The 11,814-nt window shown below is 59.0% G+C and overlaps 1 protein-coding gene across 1 annotated transcript; it reads left to right on the top strand.

Moving 5' to 3' along the window:
* The first annotated feature begins 4,721 nt into the window (after window positions 1-4,721).
* On the top strand, window positions 4,722-8,985 carry GOT1 (glutamic-oxaloacetic transaminase 1). The gene is made up of 9 exons (XM_086466619.1): window positions 4,722-4,836; window positions 5,189-5,370; window positions 5,939-6,062; window positions 6,285-6,397; window positions 6,594-6,698; window positions 7,274-7,424; window positions 7,560-7,725; window positions 7,858-8,000; window positions 8,286-8,985. The coding sequence occupies exons 1-9, from the start codon at window positions 4,722-4,724 to the stop codon at window positions 8,423-8,425; spliced, it is 1,239 nt and encodes a 412-aa protein (XP_086322745.1). The 3' UTR covers window positions 8,426-8,985.
* The last annotated feature ends 2,829 nt before the right edge of the window (window positions 8,986-11,814 follow it).

The raw sequence follows: 11,814 nt of genomic DNA, 5'->3' as shown, positions 1-11,814 counted from the left end.
TTGCTCAAGGGAAACTCCTGTTGTTCCCACCTACAGTAGGTGAGAGAGGAGGTGGGACAGTGTGTCAGGGAGCAGGTGGCCACCACGGGCACAGTGCCCGAGTGAACGGCTACCAAACACCTGCATGTCCACCTGCAGCTCAGAGTGGGAACTGATTCTTTTTGGTGCTGCTGGGTGAAATCCCTGGCACTCCCTATCTGTGTGTCCGGTGGGGCTGCGGGAGCGGGAGGGCAGGAGGTGGGTGATGCAGGGCAGTGCGGCCAGGGGCTCAGCCTTGGGGGCACCCATGGGGCTGTGTGTGGGCACTGCCCGTCCGCAGCCACGCTGGAGGCTGAGCCACTGCTGGTGCCCTGGTGCAGCAGGAAGGCAGCTGTGGGAGCCCCTTCCCAGCCCCTGACAGTGCCCCTCGGCAGGACCTGCGGCCCCGACTGCCACCAGGGCTCGGTGCCATCAGCACTCGCAGGCGCTGACAGGCGGACCTGGCAAGGGGCTGGCAGGGGCCGGAAACTCCTGATCCCTCTTTATCTATGCCTCGCCCTGCTCTCTCATCTCCCCATCACACTCTCCGTCTCGCCTGGTATCTCACACTCCTCTTCCCGCACCTCCCCGGCTACTGGGGGGCTGCCCACCCCTCGCAGCACCCTGTAACCAGGCACTGGCCCTGCTGTCTCCCATCCCAGCTGCAGTGTGGGGCCCCAGAGCCCCCTGGGATCTGCTGGACTCACTGCCTGCAAGGAGCATCAGGCCTGAATAAGGGGAGGCACCTCAAGTGCCCCTGTCCTGTGTCTCCACATGGAGCATCAGCCACAGTGGCAGGCAGGTGCCTGGACGGGGCTCTGCAGCTGCAGTGCATTGCAGATTAGAGTGAGAGGAAAGGATCAGGCCCAGCTCAGCATCATCGTGTGCACCGAGGAGGTCAAGGAGGCTCGCTGCTGTCCTCCCCAAATGTGCAAGCTGCTTCTGGGCCAGGGTCCAGTTGGGTACCAGCTCAAAACCAAGCACGAACCTTTCACTTGGCTCTTCTGGCATCCCTGACCCCCATTGATCCATTGCAAACCCACTGCTCCAGCTGAGCAGGGTGGCAGCGGGGGGGGGTCAGGATCCACAGTTAATGTAGCTGCCCCTAAACGCACTGCCAGAGATCAGCTAATCTGATAATTACAGCAACAAAAGCCATTTAGACAAACCATGACCTGACCCCGGGAGCTTGGAATGAAAACATTTTACCCTCCTCTGTCTGGATCCTGCACTGAGAAAACATCTGTATTCGGAGGATGGCTGGGAAAACAGCCCCCACGCAGCACCCGCTGGGAACAGCCGCAGCTCTGCTCCCTGCCTGCATGCTGCCTGCGCCCAGCTTCAGCCCAAGGGGCAAGGCAGTCTAAACCCTTGCTGTGATGCCAGGATTGAGGGCACCGCAGCGCTGGGCAGGGCTCTTTGGCAAGGAAGAGGATGAGACAGAGGATGGAGAAGTGTGAGGGTGGACCTTGCAAGGGGGAGTGAAGGGGACGGATGGGGTGAGCAGATCTCATCTGTACCCTCCCAAGAAGGGCTTTTTCCAGGCCCATGCAGGGAAGGCAGCACCTGGTCCCCAACAGGCCCTGTGGTGGCCTGAGCTCTGCAGGAGCCAGGCTGGCCGCTGAGCCCCCCTGCCTCTGGCTCCCAGGAGGAGCTGAGTGCGGGGGGCCGTGCTTGATGCGGCACGGCAGTGGGCGCCTGGGGGGCTGCTTTGCTCCGGGTAAGGTGTGCAAGCCTTCCCGCTGAGTGGCAGGTCATTGCTGACTGTCAGTCAGAAGCAGGAGATGAAGGGAGGGTTGCCTCAGGGCTGGCTCCCATGTTTCTCCTGCTTTTACATACATTTTGGTGGCACCCTTTGTGTAGGCTGGGGAGATGAAAGCTCAGGGCCAGAGGGATCTTGCTAACGCACAGCCACCCGACTCGGGGCCCGGCGGCCTGCTGCTTTGTGCCTGTCTGTCTCGTTCCTGCATCTGTTCCCAGCAGAGCTCCGCTCTGTGCCGCCAAGGGCATGGGACGCCAGCCGGGCTGGGGGCAGCCAAGCACACTGGCAGGTAACTCCTGCTGGGTCGCAGGCATGGGCAGTAGCACAGATGGTCTCCACCAGCCCTGCAGCACTGAAATCACACTGCCCAGGACCTCCCAAGGAAGAGGAGCAAGACAGTGCTGATTTGGGGAAACTACATTTTTCTCCTGTGATTGGCACTGCTCTGGCAGTCTCAAGTAGCAGCTTGGTGCAGACAGCTTGGCAGGCAGCACCCCTGTGCCTTCACAACTTCCCCGCTCTGCACTGGGAAAGGGCTTGGCCATGTCCCCAAATATCCCAGTGCTCTTTGGAGAGTGGTAGGATTAGAAACCAGTAAGTGCAGTGAGAGCCTGGCAGTCTGGGGACTCCCCAGCATTTCTGTCTGCTCCAGAAATAGGATGCTCTAAGCAGCCTTGGTCAGCTTTTCCCATCACAGCATCCCCTTTTGCAGTCCTTTACTACTCATGAGCAGAAAAGATGATTCACCCTGCAGTGGGCTACCCCCATATACTTCTGATGCCCTTGTTCTCATTAGCTGCTTCCCTGCTCAGCACGGTAGGGAAGTCTCTCGTTTAGCAGCATCCACAGTCCTCAAGAATCTCAAGAGCTCTTCATCTGATTGGGGTTAGAGTTAGGCTTAGGGCTAGAGTTAAGGGTAGGGTTAGATTTAAGGCTAGGGTTTGGAAATGCCCTCACAGCACCCTGACAAGGTCAGGCATTTGCAGGGGCTCACAGCTATTGCAGATGGTAGACCTGAAGCCGTTTTCTGGGTTTCCACTTGGCCTTTTCTCAAGGTCCAATAGCGGTTTTGTCTGAGTTAGGCTGAAAACCCCACCAGGGCCAAGGCTTTGGTCTAGCGCTACTGTCTTGCTCCTCTGCCTTTCCCACTACACTGCTTTCTCCGAAGGCAGAAGCGTTGGCATGCTGCTGTGCCGCCGGGCAGCTCTGCCTCTTCCCCGCTCTCATGCTAAGCAGAAAGTGCACTGGGCAGTTCTTCCAGGTGCTGCCCGGAGCTGGGGGAGGCGAGGGCTGTGCCCCGGGGCTTCCTCCCAGGCAGCCGAGCTGCGGAGCCACCTTCAGCATGGGAGGGGGGCAAGGAGCCAAACTGGTTTTCAGAGGGATCTTGGCTGGGTTAACAAAGGGAGCGTATGACACCGGGTTGTCTGCAAAAGCGTTTGGGGACAGCAGGGCCTTTCCCGTCCCGTATCCCCGTGTTTTATGTCACGAGGGGTGGGGAGGTCGCGCTGCCGGGGCTGTTGTTCGCGACGTCCTTCCCGTTTCCCTCGAAGCCTTTCCCAGGTGCTGCAGGATCGCGGGCGGATTCCCACAAACTTCAAAAGCCGCTTGAGACAGGCGGCGGGTTCCTAACGGAGCCAGCCGCGCACCGGGCGGCAGCGAGCCCCCTCCCCGGGAAGGCGAGGGGGGAGCCGCGGGTGGGACGCTCGGGCAGCCCCGGGCCACCTCCCGCCTGTCCCGCCGGAGCCGGTGACGCCTTGCCGCCCGCGGGGGGTTAAGGGATGAGCAGCGGGGCTGCACGGGACCGTCCCGCCGGCGGCGGCGCGATGCGCGGTCCAGCTCTGCCCTCTGCCGACACCCCCCAGCACAGCCGCTGCTCCCGGCCCCGTGCCGCTCCACCGCGCCCCGCCACGGCACCCGCCCCGACGCCCAGGGTCCCCGGAGGTCCTCGCATGGCTGGAGGGAGGCTCCCCGGGAGGTGGGCGGCCCGCAAGAGCTACAGATGCACTGGAGGATCCCCGTGACTCGCCCTGGGGTGGAAACACCCACCGCCCCCCACAGCCGTCCTCGTCCCCCACCCGGGTCACTGCACCCCTGGGACCACCCCGCACCCGGGCACTGCGCCTGCACCCATCACCCCTGGGCACGGCCTTCCTGGCACCTTCCTGCACCCCCCAGAGCCTCGCATCCCGGCACCATCCTGTGCCCCCGGGCACGGCCCTCCCGGGGCTGCCGTGCACCCCGGCTTTGCACTCCCGGGCTGATCCGCACCCACACATGTGCCGCACGGTCCGTGCCGTGCCGTGCCCCCCGAGCATCGCACCCCCGAGCACTGCCGCAGAGCAGCGCTGCCTCGGGCACGGCATCCCCAGCAGCACGCCGTACCACGGGCATTGTGCCCCGGGACCACCCCGCATCCCCATCACTACAGCGCTGGGACCCCCCACTCCGCCACTGGATGCTGCACGCCGCCGCAGCCCCGGTGACGGCTCTGCACCCCTGCGCCTGCCGGCACCCCCCGGCCGAACACCAGGCCCCGACCCAGCCCCGGCGCCACCCCGCGCCCCCGGGCGCTGCACCCCGGGGCGGCCCCGCCGCGCACCGCCCGCCCAGCCCGCGCCCGCAGAGGAGCGATGTGGGGGGGAGGGCGGGGCCGCCGGCCGCCAATAGGTAGCGCAACGTCACCGCGCCGCTCGCGTCACCGGGCGCGGCTACCGCCGCCGGCCGGCGTCCCTACCGCGATTGGCTGCCCGCGCTCTGCCCGAGGGGCTGCAAGGCCGCCGCTGGCTGGCGGCAGCGGTGGGGGTGGGGCCGCCGGCGGCCCGCTGATTGGCGGCGGCGTGCGGCGGCCCCGCCCCGCCGGTGAAGGTGAGGGTCTCCTCCAGGCGCCGCGCGCCGCCCGTAGCGCACCGGACCGGAGCGGAACGGAGGGGGCCGTGCCGCCATGGCCGCCTCCATCTTCACCGCCGTCCCCCGCGCACCGCCTGTCGCCGTCTTCAAGCTCACGGCGGACTTCCGGGAGGACGGGGACGCGCGGAAGGTCAACCTGGGCGTGGGCGGTGAGTCCGCGGCCTCCCTCGGCCCGGCGGGGCTCCTCTCCGCGGGGCAGGCCGGCCGGTGCCCCTGTGGCGGCCCCGGTACCTGCTGGAGCCGCTGGGCGGCAGCAGCAGGACCCGGGCTCGAACGGACACCGGCAGCAGTGGGGCCGGGCGCGGGGAGGGAGGGAGAGAGCGAGCGGGGGGGGGGGGGGTCAGGCAGCGGGTCACCGGCGAGCGTCAAGGTCGTGGGGGCGGCCCTGCGCTGGCCTGCCCCGGGCACCGACAGCCGAGGACGGCGGGCAGGCTTCTCCGGGAACTGGGAGGCCCAGCGTCCCCCCGGGTGTTTAAAGGACGGCTGTCTCTCTCCTCGCAGCCTACCGCACGGACGAGGGGCAGCCATGGGTCCTGCCGGTGGTGAAGAAGGTGGAGCAGATGATTGCCAACGACAACAGCCTGAACCACGAGTACCTGCCCATCCTGGGCCTGCCCGAGTTCCGGGCCAATGCCTCCCGGATTGCCCTTGGTGATGACAGCCCTGCCATTAAAGAGAACCGGGTAGGTGGTGGACAGGGAGTGAGACTGCTCCTTGCTGGGAGAGCCGCTGGGATCCTTGGGGTGTCTCTGCAGCAGGCCAGGCAGAAGAGCTTGAACGTGCGGAGTGACTGTGTTTTAGCAGGATTTGAGGGTTTCTCTGACATTGTCTTTGCTAGTTGTAGGTTACGTGATGAACACGTGTACCTGAAGCTGTTTGTGCGAGTAGCTGTAGGTTTTGGGAAAGACCAAATATGGGCTGTGGTTGGAATTCGTTTTTTTCCTTCATCTTTTAACGGTTGCCCCATGAGAAACTGAAGTCAGATAATAGACTGCCTTTCCTGAAATAAGTTACAAGCTGAGAATCTTCTCTGTGCCAAAAATTAACAGGAATAACTGGAGTCTATTTATAACTGTAGAAGGTGACAGGATGGGCCTGAGTGTCGAAGGAGGTTGAAGATCATTGGAAGGGGGTGGTGCCCTGGTGGGGGTGACCCCAGGGAGCACGTTCGGGATCCTGTCTCGCTCTTGCAAGCACTGGTAGCAAGGTTGACTTGGCTGGACCCTGCTGGCAACTCTCTCTCTGTTGCAGATTGGAAGCGTCCAGTCCTTGGGCGGGACAGGCGCTCTGCGGATCGGCGCGGAGTTTCTGAGGCGGTGGTACAATGGGAACAACAACACGGCGACCCCGGTCTACATCTCTGCTCCCTCCTGGGGTGAGTGCTGTCGTCAGCACCGTGGGTCGGTGGGTGAGGGAGTCATGGTTGAGCCCCTTGCAGGGGCCTCCGCAGTGAGAGATGGGCCTTCTGCTGGTGGGTAAAGGGAGCGTGAGTGTCTCCATCACGTATTTTGGTGACATTTAGGGAGATACTGGGACTGGAGAAGGTGGCTTGCTGGAGGTGGGGCCTCTTTTTCTGAAAAGTGATTTCTTTCCTCAGAGAACCACAACTCTGTGTTTGTGGATGCTGGCTTTAAAGATATTAGAACCTACCACTACTGGGATGCTGCCAAGAGGGGTCTGGATCTCCAGGGGCTTCTGGATGACATGGAGGTGAGTAAAACCGGCATGGGACGGGCTGAGCTTGGTGCTGTGCTGTCAACAGCTGGCTGGGCTCTTGCATGCTCTGTCTGGAAGTCGATCTCTGCAAAAGAGACTGCCTATGCCCGGAGCAGCTCGGGGCCTTGTCTCTCTGCTGTGGGTGCCCAGCCTTGTCCATGTCTGTGACCAAGACCTGCTCTCTCCTCAGAAAGCCCCAGAGTTCTCCATTTTCATCCTCCATGCCTGTGCACACAACCCAACTGGCACAGACCCCACTCCTGACCAGTGGAAGCAGATTGCTGCTGTTATGAAGGTATGGGGTGCTGCTGGGGCTAAAGCAGTGCAGAGGGGACAGATAGCTCTTGAGCCAGCTGGAGAACTTGCATCCAAAATGGGCTCTAGGGAATGGCATGAGATGTGGCAGGAGCTGGAAGAGTCCTGCAGGGCAGGTGTTGAAGGGAGAGGCTGACGGGATGCCGGTTGTTTGTGCTCAGAGGATAGAAGTGTCCCAGTTATGCTTGTGCCTCCAAGTTCTTGCTCTCAAACTCTGTGGCATGGGCTGCAGTGAAGTTTCTCATGCTGGAGAGATTATCCACGGGCACCTGCTTTTCAGAGGTGCTGGATAGTAGGTTATAAGGTGGTGCATCTCTTGTGCCTGTGTCCTCAAATGTGGTTTTCTCCTGCATTTGACCTTTTATTGACCACTTTAGTCTTCCTATTCTTTTAACCCAGTAGAAAGAAAATATCCCAGTCTGGTGTTGCTGGACCATGTTTCCTTTGTATTCACCTGGAAGCAAAATGGTCATTCTTCCCTCCTATGGGGACAGCGGGGGGTAAAGTGAAGGTTGTGGGGAAGGGGTTTCCCTCTAACACTGTTCCTCCTTGCAGCGCCGGTTCCTGTTTCCGTTCTTCGACTCGGCGTACCAAGGTTTTGCCTCTGGCAGCCTGGACAAGGATGCCTGGGCTGTGCGATACTTTGTCTCCGAGGGCTTTGAGCTCTTCTGTGCACAGTCGTTTTCCAAGAACTTTGGGCTCTACAGTGAGTGTCTGGCAGTAAGCTGGCCCAGTAGCATCATACCCAGACAGATGGGGCTGGCATGCTGGGGGGCAGGGAGAGCTCTGCTTTGCCATGATGTGTGGGACCAATGGCTCACGTGTCTTGGCTTGTCCACAGATGAACGTGTGGGGAACCTGACTGTGGTGGGGAAGGACGCAGACAACGTGCAGCGTGTGCTTTCCCAGATGGAGAAGATTGTGCGCACCACTTGGTCCAACCCTCCCTCCCAGGGAGCGCGCATCGTGGCAACTACACTCGCTTCCCCGCAGCTCTTTACCGAGTGGTACGTGTTGCTGGGGCCAGTGGAACGGGGGAGGGGAGGGGGCGAGGCTGTCTCCCTGAGTGCCAGGCTTGGCCAGATGGCTCCAAACCAGACAGGTGCCTGTCCTTACGCTCTGCTTCCCACCTGCTGCAGGAAGGACAATGTGAAGACTATGGCAGATCGAGTCTTGCTGATGCGGTCAGAGCTCCGGTCTCGGCTGGAGTCCCTCGGGACCCCGGGCACGTGGAACCACATCACAGAGCAGATCGGCATGTTTAGTTTCACAGGGTTGAACCGTAAGTACCAAGTGGCCTGGTGAAGGGAGGATTGGGTGAGGACAGTTTTGCTGGATGTGAACTGGGTTGAAGCAGTCCAGGCAGGAATCTCTTGGGGACCTCACCGGAGCCCTGGCATCGCTGCCTCTGTGGCTAGGCAGGGATGAAGCATCAGATGGCACCTTAGTGGCCAGTGCTGGAATTTTTGTGCTGCTTGTGAAAGATTCAAGTAGCTCTGATTGGTTCTTTGGGCTTTTCTGAGCTGTGGGGTCACTGCTCTGACCTGATGTCCAATTGTTTCCCCAGCTAAGCAGGTGGAGTACATGGTGAAGGAAAAACACATCTACCTGATGGCTAGTGGGCGCATCAACATGTGTGGCCTGACTACCAAGAACCTGGACTATGTGGCCAAGTCCATCCATGAAGCCGTCACAAAAATCCAGTGAAGCACATGAACAACCAAACTTACATGAAGTCACCAAAGCTGTAGTGCGTAGTCTGTGTCTTTCCCTGCTCATGGCTTGCCTTGTCCCACACCTCTTGGGGTTTAATAAAGATGGGAGCGATAGCTCAATCGGGGATAATCATCTTTTGACCTTTTTGAAGTACCCCTCGTAATATGGTAAGCCAGTGCCCCCAGGAGGGTGGGGGCAGCATGAGCCGCCTTGGCTCTTGTTTGACTGACAGCAGCCTGGTCTTCAGGCACTTAGAGCTGCATCTTTAGCACATCCAAATCAACTCCATGTAACTGATTGGTTTGATCTAGGCAAAGTCTGGTGCCAGTGCAATGCGCTGTGGGATAACAGCCTAATCAGTTGGGATCTCTTACGGATTGTGAACTAATATCACTTGGTAGTATTTTGGGGAGGGGTGAAGCTGTTGCTGGCCTCCCCACTCACCCCCCTCCCCCCCAGGTTCTGAGCCTTATGCAAGCAAACATTTGTAATTGTGAGAATTGCTTCTTTGTGTTGCTGACAGAAAATTAAACCTCCATCTCGGAACACCACCCTTGCCTTGTGTGATGTTGTGCCTTCAGGCTGTACTAGCCTCTTCCCAGGTTGAGGTTAAAGCCTCAACATCCTGGTTTGTCCGCTGGGTCTTACTCAGTTTGTTTCAAGCCTTTCCCTTTCTCCCTTGTGGTGTGTTGCATCTGATCTGCATGGTTGCTTCTAATGGGGCACAGTCCTATTGGGAGAGTATGGTTGAGAGCTCCCTGTGACTCTACGTGAAGCTGACCAGTGCCTCCCATGTCAGTCTTGTGTTCTTTCTACTCCCCTGCCCTGTGCTGCCCAACTTGTCCTGTCTACGTGCTTACTTTCTGGATGGTTGTGTGTTTGTTACCTAGCCATCTGGCCATCTCTCCCTGGCCCAGAGCTCCTGGCCTGCTGATAATGTGTCAAAAAGCAGATCTTTGCTGTTCCTCCTTCTCAGCAGGCCCCTGGTGAACCACCACCTACTCCTCCTGGCCTCATCAGGGCCTGCCAGCAACAGCTTGTGTTTCTGGCACCAAAAAAGAGCTGGGACCATCTGCTTCTGCTCTCTGCAGTCACTGTTCACAGATCTGTTTGTGAGCTGGTATTACCACCTTGACAGAGTAGCCTCCTGCCAAGATCTTGGTGAAGAAAGGGGAACAGCCCCTTTCCTTGCGTCAGTTAGTAATAATAACTGTTGCTCTGATGGATTTTGCTTGTGCTGCAGCTTAGACAGTAAAGGCAAAAATGGTGCCTTGTTCCCTTGCTGCATTTGCAGAGGCAGTGCATGGGGTCTCCTGTTTGTCCTTTTCAGATTGGTGTTCGTGTCACATAAGAGTGAGCCAGAGGCAGCCTTTCCTCTGTGCAGCGCCTCTTGGTGTCCACCCACAGCTGGGTGATGGGGTAGTGGTTAAAGGGTGACTTCTAGGTGTGATCTCAAGAGAAGGAGTTGTAAGGAACCAATTCTGCTTTTGTTATTTCTGACATCCCTACACTTTTATCCTTACAGACATCTAGGTACGGAGCCTGGCCCACCCCACACATGATCTGTACCAGTGCTTTCGTTAGCATTACCAGCCTTGTTTTTCCTAATGAGTGACCTAAATTTCTCCCTTTCTGCGGTATAAGCTCATTACCCATTATCCATTTACCATGGCAACAGAGAACAGATTATTCCTTTCCTCTTTGCAACAGCTTTTTATGTATTTGAAAGCTTCCTCTCTCCCCTTCACGTCCTTCACCAGTTAAGATTAAGTGACCCTGTTTCCTTCAGCCTTTGGGGTAGGTTGTTTTCCAGCCCCTGCTTTCCTCTGGCCTCCTTTCAATTGCTGTGTGTTTCCTTAGAAGGGCAGTGCCCAGACAGGGATGCAATTATTCCCACTGAAGTTTTATCAGCATTGGTGGACTATGAGATTTCTGTCGTTATCTGTCAGGCCGTACTCCAGCATGTGTATCCCGCTATTGTGTTTGCAATGGCATATTAACTCCTGTTCTTCCCCAGTCCTCGTCTGCACTGCTATGGTGTAACTCTGCACGGCCGAGTGCTTTCCTGGCACCAAGAGTGACACGGGCCAGGTTCATGGGGAGAAATTGGGAAGCACTTGCTGACCTCGTCCTCTACCTGCTTCCTTCAGTGATGCCGAGTTCTGTTACTCCAGCCACCTCTGGCCACGGGTATGAGGGCAGCCTGGCCTGGTGGCAGAGGTTAGCGCATCTCTTCCTACACCCATTGACACAGGCAGGGCATCGCTCAGGGAGAAATCACTTTTAATGTTAATATCCCCGTTGCGTTCAGCCTCTACAAAAACTACTGACTGGTCTGTACCAACCCGAAGGCTCCGCACGAGCCTCCCTCGCACAGGCAGCCGTGCGTGGAGAGGAGGATGGTTCAATGCAGCGTGGAGCAGCCCTCCCCAGGGAGGTGGGCTGCGCTCGGCGGTGAGCTGGGCTCCCTGCCCTGTGCCTAGCAGGGGGTCAGGAGCGCCGGGCTGTGTCGATGGTCAGCGTGCGCAAGGCGCTGCGAGTGTGCATGTCACTAGGCATGGCACAAATGTGCACTGGGGCCCTCAGCTGCACGTGGTACCCCCCCAAATAGCACATTCTCCTCATGGTGGAGACCACATCTGTGCAGCACCCAGCACCAAGGGGCTCCAGGCCTCGCTGGGATGGGGATGGTAAATGATGCTAAGGGCAGTTCTGGGTTGGGCCGCCCCTCCCTGCTCTGCCCGCAGGGACACCGTGCCAGACACTTCTCCACCTTTCCTTTTTCCACCTCTTCCTTGAGACCAGATGCTACCAGGGAGCAGCTGGGCAAGGGCCCTCGGACTCCAGCTAGCTGGTCCAGGCGACCTGGGTGGTTCAGCCCCAGCGGGGACACATCCTTTCTCGCCTGGGGATGGGGCTCTGCGCAAGTCCTGCAGGGAGGGGCGGCACGAGCGGACGGACAGGCGGGCAGGCAGCGAGCGAGTGCAGACCTGCTGCTGTTGAACGTGAGCCTCGTGGCAGGAGACCCCATGCTGCAGACCTGCAAGACACACGCGCAGCCTGGTGCAGGCAGCCAGAGCTTGCCCTCTCTGACCTGCTGCTGCTGCTGAAGCCTGCAGCACCTTCCCTAGGCAGGATCAGCGATACTGGTGCAGACACACATCTCTAGCTGTGAAAACATGCGTCAGGGTCTCACTCTGTCTCTGACATCCATGCCTGCCACAAGGGATGCTGCTACATTCCTTGACCCTGCTCCAGCCCCCAGCAACATGCATGCCTGCACGGGCTCCAAAGCACATCGTCTGGCTTTGCTGCTTGAAACTTGATTTTACACTATTAAAATTAAGTGACCTTCCATTTGCTGGGGAAGGAATATTGTG

The sequence above is a fragment of the Leptosomus discolor genome, chromosome 6 (genome assembly GCF_034619465.1).
Source record: "Leptosomus discolor isolate bLepDis1 chromosome 6, bLepDis1.hap2, whole genome shotgun sequence".
Taxonomy (NCBI): Eukaryota; Metazoa; Chordata; class Aves; order Leptosomiformes; family Leptosomidae; genus Leptosomus; species Leptosomus discolor.
The sequence above is the reverse complement of the archived record's forward strand: the minus strand, read 5'-3'. Positions and strand labels throughout refer to the sequence as shown.

Bases quoted from the DNA above. Each gene is read 5' to 3' on its own strand.
- GOT1 (XM_086466619.1), top strand. From the start codon at position 4,722: ATGGCCGCCTCCATCTTCACCGCCGTCCCCCGCGCACCGCCTGTCGCC. The intron at 4,837-5,188 runs GTGAGTCCGCGG...CTCTCCTCGCAG, and splicing joins GGTCAACCTGGGCGTGGGCG to CCTACCGCACGGACGAGGGG. The intron at 6,398-6,593 runs GTGAGTAAAACC...CTCTCTCCTCAG, and splicing joins GGCTTCTGGATGACATGGAG to AAAGCCCCAGAGTTCTCCAT.